The sequence below is a fragment of the Chrysochloris asiatica genome, unplaced genomic scaffold, assembly GCF_000296735.1.
Source record: "Chrysochloris asiatica unplaced genomic scaffold, ChrAsi1.0 scaffold00072, whole genome shotgun sequence".
NCBI classification, from domain to species: domain Eukaryota; kingdom Metazoa; phylum Chordata; class Mammalia; order Afrosoricida; family Chrysochloridae; genus Chrysochloris; species Chrysochloris asiatica.
In genome coordinates, this window is record NW_006408590.1 from 10,619,470 (window position 1) to 10,627,197 (window position 7,728).

Genomic DNA, 7,728 nt, shown 5'->3' on the forward strand with positions numbered 1-7,728 from the left:
GCAAGCCTGCCCCCCAGTCGTCAGCACACAGCCCCTCTCACTCTCTGGGTCTAGAGTTCCCAGCTGCTCCATCTCTCCATGTCATTGTCTCTGCCTCTATTTCTGGCGTCACTGTTTCTCCGGGTAGGGTCCTGCACTTCGCTTTTCTCTCTTAATGGTCCCAGGGGCCTCCGCTCCTGGACTGCAAAGTCAACCACACCCCTCCTTTTGCTACAAAACATCTATCTTTACATTTCCAACCCTCACAGTCAGTCCTGACAGTAATTATTCACTATTTTACCACAAGAGCTCTATCCCCATCTCATTTCATCAGCCCCACCTAGACAGACTGGATACTACTCAGTGGAGATTCGACCTTCCTCCAAGCCCTCTGGATCTAGGCTCCCTCCTGAAAGCGTGTAAGTTTAGTCACTTCTTGCCTTTGTAGCCCCCTCCCATTTTTGGTAGCCAACATCCAAGTTGCCCATCCCTGTCTACCCTGTGTATTGAGGTGGGTGGGAATGATCCTTGCTGTAAAGATTTGTTCCCTCTTTTGAGCTACTGCATCCCTAGGTGTAGATCAAGTTCATCAAATTGTATCAGATTACTCTTTTTTTCCTCTTCTTTCTTCTTCTAGTTGAGTTCTGATCATCCAGCCATTGAAGCCAGGTCAAGTGGATATTATCTGCAAGCGTGGGTGTTCTTGTGCATATGCCCTCTCTTCTTATCAGCTGGATGTTTCATTCTCTACGCTAGTCCTCTGTGGCTATGTCACTGACTCTGGGCCCAAGAGTCCCCAGGTCCTGCCACACTGCTGGCCAACCAGGTCTCCACCTGGGTTCACAGGAATCTATTGAACGTTGTAGGGCTTAGCTCACCGCTTCATTGCTGTTTTCCCCCTCACTTCCCTTTATTGGTGATGAACGTGGTTACCAGTCAGAGTGCATGTCTACTCATGTATTCCCATTGAGTCTTAGTCTTGGAAGGGGGTTTGCCCTGAGGAGACCTGACCACTTGCCTTGATGTCTCCTGGGCGAGCAACTTGCTTGTTCTTATAGTAGTCAGTCAGTCTGCCTACATTGTTTTGTATTTTTCCTGCCAGTCTTTCTTTCAAGAAGTATCTATCTTCTGTTTTTCTAGCTGCTCCAGGCTGGTCTGCTTCCTTTCCAGTGGAAATTTCCCACCTCAGAAGATTCTGGATGGGGTTCAGGATTCCACCTCTGGTCTTATGTAATGCAGAGGCCCCATAGGAAGCCTCCTTCACTGAGCACATTGTAACCCCATTTTAGGTATTCCAATCAGTTATAGGCAGAAGACGGACTTACAAGCTTTCTGTGGTGATATTTCTGGCTATTCTTTTATCTCCCCCTCAAATGTCTATTTTATAATGGTATGCCAGGGAAACCAAGATTCAAAAGACAGCCAAGCATCTTAACATTATTTCCCCCCTTTTGCCCATTCCAACCATGTCACAATCCCTGTATCCCAGAGCCCTGTTGTTCCAAGGTTGTGCATACATCATTATTTACCTCTGTCCCACTTAGCCCATGCAAGCCTGCTTAATTGTTTTCCCATCCACCTTGCCCTTTGCCTAATTTTAAGAGGAGAACATTTGGCCTTTGCTCTTGAAGCTCAATGAAAGAGTGCAATTGTTTAAGTAGTCAGTGACTTTAAAGAAAACACCATTTTTTTCCCTGTGTATTTTTTTTGTTGTTGATGAGTGTATACTGAGCAAACCATTCGACAGTTTCTACATGCACAATTTAGTGACATCGATGATCTTCTTTGATGTGTGCAACCATTCTCACCTCCTTTTCACGATATTCCTCCATCAACGCCAACTCTCCCCATCACGGCTTCTCTCTGAGTTTCCGAGTTGCTGTTGTCAGTTTGATGCCAAATGGATAGATCTTACTGTGGGAGAAAGTTGAGGGTTTCTGCTCCTGCAACAGGTCATTCTGAGTCAAAACTTACCTCGTAGCACTTAGCCACAATATATATCTTAAATAGCATAATATTCAAGGCAGATCTTTTATAATTAGTTAAGCCAAACCGTAATTCAGTTTTAAGAAGACTTCAGGGAGTATTTTTGGTTTCAGGTTTGAAGATGATCTCAGGACAATAGTTTCAGGGTTTCATCCACCCTCTATGGCTCCAGAAAGTTTAGAACCTGTGAGAATTTGAACTTCTGTTCTGCATTTCCTCCCTTTTGATCAGGATTCATGTATGGAATAGTTGATTAAAATGGTAGCTGAACACCATCTAGTTCTTGTCTTGTGGCAGAGGAGGTTCATGGAGGCGGTTAGCCACACATTTTACTTCCTCTCCCTATTCTTTTTTTTTTTTAATTCCCCTGGTTTTGTATGAGTGTATTCATATACATTGTTAAGTGTCATCATGTATAGGGTTTCTGAGTAGTGGTTGATGGGCTTGAACAGCTGACCTTGTTGCTAGCAGTCCAGTGTTTATCTTGCCGTGCCACACCAGGACTCCGTTTATATATGAGTGGGGACTTCACAAAGCTTGTGGAAAATGGAATTAAAAGATGCAGCATCTCTACAAACTTTTTGAAGCTTCCTTGCATATGCATATATACACGCATGTGGTAAGCCCTGGTAACATAGTGGGTTATGTATTGCACTGTTAACCGCAAGGTCAGCAATTTGAGTCCAGCCTGCGATCCACACAAGAGAGGTGAGGCTTTCCGTTCCCATAAAGATTGACAGCCTTGGAGCTCCTATCCAGGGTCACTGTGAGTCAGAGCCAACTCGACGGCCAGCCATATGTGGTGTGTATGATGTGTGTGTGTGTGATTATCACTTCCGTTTATTTCTTACTGCACGGCTTCATTTCTGATCTCCCTCAGTGCATCGCTGTGCTCTTCCTTTACAGGTGGTGCTCCTAACTACTACCCCAACAGCTTTAGTGCTCCAGAACAGCAGCGTTCTGCCCTGGAGCATGCTGCTCGGTATTCTGGGGATGTGCAGCGCTTCAACAGTGCCGATGAGGACAATGTCACTCAGGTAACCTTCAAAGCATTAAGCCAACTCAGACAACCCAGCGGTAGTTCAGGGAGATCATAGATTTATGATCCTGCTTATATGTGAAATTTACTACATGCTCATTTTTACTTTGAGATTTCATGACACTATACAGAAGCACAAGGAGCTCTGGTAGCGTAGTGGTTACGAATCGGGCTGTGAACCTTAAGGTCAGCAGTTCGAAACTACCAGCTGTTCCACGGGAGAAAGATGAGGCTTTCTACTCCCGTAAAGATTTACAACCTCGGAAACCCTGTATAGGGTCACTATGGGTCGGAGCCGACTCGATGGCACTTAACAACAACAACAACATACAGAAGCACAGTGTGATGCTGTAGGATCTGCACTGGACTGTGAGCCACAAAGGTTGGCAGTTCAAACCCACCAACTACTCCTTGGAAACCCTATAGGGTTGTTATGAGTCAAAACCAACTTGACAGCACTTAACAAAAATAACAACATGGTGGCTACATGCGATAAGCACTGGACTGTGAACCACACAGTAAGCAATGGGTTACAAGCCACAGAGCCCACAGTTTGAGCCCACCAGCTGCTTCATGGGAGAAAGATGAGGCTCTCTGCTCCCTCGAAGATTTAAAGCCTTGGAAACCTTAAACAGGGTTGCTATGAGTTGTAACCAACTCGACGGCAATTAACAACAGCAACTTATAGAGCTAGTGTTTTTAAGCAGCCATGACACTGTTGTTGGAGGCTCACAGCCTAATTCTGTGACTAGAAGAGCTGCCTGGGAAATAAGAGGGTTCAGATCTGTACTATTCAATGTTGTGTAATATTCCATCGTATGTATGTACCAAAGCTTGTTCAGCCATTCATTCCTCTGCTTATGGGCAGACGTCTAGGCTGTCTCCATCCTTTTGCTGTTGGAAACAGTGCTGCAGTGACCATGGTTGTGCATATATCATTCATGTCATGGCTCTGATTTCCTGAGCCACGAAAGGGAGAGGCCCTATACTGTGCTCAGGTGATTTTAATTGTAGGCTATACTGCCACCCAGTGGTGCCACAGAGGAAGGACCTGGAGAGCTATTTTCATAAAGATTGTTGTAAAGTGTCATCCAGTTGGTTCCCACCTGTATAGGGTTTCCAAGGAGCGGCCGGTGGGTTTGAACCTCCAACCTTTGGTTAGCAGTCTAGTTCTTAACCTGTAGCACCATACCAAGCAAGAAAACCTTGTGGAGCTTAGTTGTAATCAGGAACACATGGGTTTGTCATGAGTCACAATTGTTTGAGTGGCAACCAGTTTTACACTGCCTTCAGTTTGTAAGGAATTCATAAGCAGTGACTTAAAAAGAACGTTATTAAAATGCAGTTATTAGCTGTTATCAGCAAGTGGATTCTTCCTGTTTTGCTTAACACAATTAGTCAGAAACTCACATAACACAACTAATAGGTTCAACTATATATTTTAACTTGAAGATGTTTCTACTCATTTAAAATGTGTTACGTTGGTGCTTTTGCTTCATGGTAAATGGGTGGCACTGTCCTCCACGAGCAGGTGCGAGCCTTCTATACACAAGTGCTGAATGAAGAGCAGAGGAAACGCCTGTGTGAGAACATTGCAGACCATCTCAAAGACGCCCAGCTGTTCATCCAGAAGAGAGCGGTGAGTCTTTGTAAGCTAATGGGTGACATCTTCTGGCAAGAGAAGGTACTGCAGATGTCTGGGAGAACACCTTCAAAGGGAAAGTGGTATTTCTGTTTTACCTGGGTTGCACAAAGGGTGAAGTGCTTACCTATTGACTGAAAAGTTGGCAGTAGGAGTCAACCCAGAAACACTTCAGAAGAAAGGCACGGAGGTCTACTTCCAAAAGATCACAGCCATGAAAGCCCTATGAAGCGCAGTTCTACTCTGAAACACATGGGGTCTTCATGAAAGGGTCAACTCGACAGCATCTGGTTGTTACTGTTTTTGTTGTTAGGTGCCATTGAGTCGATAACGACTCATAGTGACCTAATGCACAGCAGAACGAAACACTACCCGTAGTGTTTCGTAGTGGGTCAACCTCACTACTGTTGCCATGCTTGAGTCCATCGATGCTGCCACTAAGCCAATCCATCTCACTGGGGGTCTTCCTCTTTTTCTCTGACCTTCCACTTTACCAAGCATGATATCCTTCTCCAGTGACTGGTCCCTCCTGACAATATGTCCAAAGTATGAAAGATGAAGTTTGGCCATCTTGGCCTCCAGGGCTGCACTTCTTCCAAAATGGATCTGTTGGTTCTTTTGAGGGGCTTTAAAAAAAAAAGTAACTCACCACTCAGCAGCAGCTGACCATTCGCTCTCCATGTTTTATATCATGTGGCGTGCCCACTGACCCTTAACTCTCGGTCCAGTGTGTAAGAATTTAAATGCCTTCAGGTTGGATTCTTTCCTAAACTGCTTCACTTGACCCACAGCTAAATTCTTAGCAGACTAGTGATATCTAATACCAAAATGTGGGCTTCACCACAATTCTGCTTAAACTTTAGATGATTAGAAATACAGCTAATACTTTACGTTTGAAGTCTGCCTAGTGGCAGGTTGTCACAATTCGTGACTTAACCTGCAGAAGCCAACAAGGAACTTGCATGTTTGGGAGGCGAGAACAGAGCTGCTTCCAAAAAGTCAGGCTGAACTTTGAGCTGAGATACCAGGAGCTGTCTGATGGCAGCTCATTGAGGTGTGTGACGCCTTTTTGCTTCTGAATTTCTGGACCTTGCACAGGATAAGCTGCTTATAGATCTAGGAAACTCCCACGATTTTCCTGTCTCTAGATTACTACTTTTCTGTTCACAAGAGCAGTCATAGGGAATGTGCTCAAGAGCTTGCGGGCACGTATCAAGGCTAGCTGCTCTCTCTGTAGGCAGAGATCCATGTCTTCAACTGTTTTTCATGTGTGTGTGGAAAATGACACTTTGGACTTATTGCTGTCTCCAGCAGAGGGCCTGATTATTGCTCTATGAGATAGGGATTGTTATTGTCAGCTCCTAACGCAGGGCATCCCCATGCACAACAGGATCAAACGCTGCTTGATCCTGAACCGTCCCCGTGGTTGGCTGTGGATTGTGTATCATTGTGATCCATGGAGTTTTCGTTGGCTGATTTTCAGAAGTAGGTCACTGTGCCTTTGTCATAGTCTGCCTTAGTCTGGAGCTTTGTTGAAACTTGTTCCACTGTGTAGCAACATGCAAGCCACCAGTGACAGACAGGTGGTGTTTATGCATGAGGCTCATTTGCTGGAGAATGAATCCCAGTGTCCCCCGTGGAAGGAAGAATTCTCCTGCTGAGCCCCTCTGCCCCTCATGTGAGCTAGGTGGCTCAGGCTTGGTCTCATGTCACTGATGGGGATGGCAAGACTACTTGTAAGTGGCAGACCTGGACTCAGACCTCAGCATTCTTCTTTCATGCATGCTGACATCATCTGGGTCATGCAGGCTTCATCTGGGTCCATGAAGCCTACCTCCTCCTACTGTCCAATTGGTGTCAGACCCTGCCTGAGCATCCCTGCTCAGCAGGACTTGTGTTGCCCAGCAGATGCGGCTGTCTCTCTTCTGACTTTAAAGTCCGGTAGTGTCTGGGTCCGTGGCATAGTTGAGAACTCCCTCTGAAGTAAGCTCTTTATTGCGCAAAATGCAGCTCTCTTCATCGGATGCTCTCTGAGGCTCCACTCATCACAGCGTTGATGCTTAGATAAGTGACTGGTCCAAGATCATTCAGCTACGTAGGTCAGACTTTTTCCTGGACCGCCTGGTCTTAACTCAGAGGCCTGTGTTAGCAGACACTGTCTGGTACTACTTCCTGCTGAAGTGTAGACCTAGGGCGTGTCATAGTGTTTGTTTGGGGTGATGTTTACATCTATTTTCATTGGGTTTCAGGTCAAGAACTTCAGTGATGTCCACCCTGACTATGGTGCCCGCATCCAGGTGCTTCTGGACAAATACAACGCTGAGAAACCTAAGGTGAGCCTAGAGTTGCCAGGATACGTAGACCCGTGTGTGCCCATTTCTTTTGAGCGTCCCTTTGCTCAGAGACTGTACTGCAGCTTCTAGATTTCTTAAGCAATTATTCAGAAAATCATTTGAGATGCAAAGAGCTCACCTGCAAAACACATACTCTTCATTTGAGCTCTGGACCTTATAACGCAGCTGAAAGTTGTCTGAATTCTGACTTTGGTTTCCATTTGAACACAAACTAAAGCTCAGATAAATACTCCGTAGCTGTTGCCTAGTGAGTTCCCTAACCGGCTGACCTTTCTCTCTTAAAACAGAACATGATCCGCACCTTTATGCAGCACGGCTCTCACTTGACGGCGAGGGAGAAGGCTAACCTATGAGGACCTGGGGGTGCGCCCTCTGCCAAGGAGCTCCCTGCCTGTGAAGCAAGTGTGACCTTCACACATGTAGTGCTCCCTCGCGGGATAGGAGATTCCTGTGCTAGATATACAAATGCAAATGCAAACTAATGTCTTTAAAATCGTAGTCCAGGTTTCTGTTTCTCTAGCAAATAGCCTAATTGTAACTTTTAACACTTTGAATAACTTTTGTTTCCCTAGGTAAACTAGTAGGCATTTAACAGTCAATTGAAAGAAACATGTATTTGCTTTTGATAGTAAGTTGGATTATTCATTTAAAATGAGTAGAAGTAAAGGTTGTTGCTGATTTATGATTTTATTTGGTAAAAGAAAAATCTGTGAACTTGGTATGTTTAC

The 7,728-nt window shown here is 45.1% G+C and overlaps 1 protein-coding gene across 1 annotated transcript in view; it reads left to right on the plus strand.

Annotated features, from left to right (window-relative positions):
- CAT (catalase) overlaps window positions 1-7,353 on the plus strand; it is a 44,843-nt gene extending 37,490 nt beyond the window's left edge. The window contains exons 10-13 of the mRNA XM_006864883.1: window positions 2,872-3,002; window positions 4,536-4,643; window positions 6,896-6,979; window positions 7,288-7,353. Coding sequence (XP_006864945.1) covers window positions 2,872-3,002; window positions 4,536-4,643; window positions 6,896-6,979; window positions 7,288-7,353 — 389 coding nt within the window. The remainder of the gene's footprint in view (window positions 1-2,871; window positions 3,003-4,535; window positions 4,644-6,895; window positions 6,980-7,287) is intronic.
- Window positions 7,354-7,728: the final 375 nt, after the last annotated feature.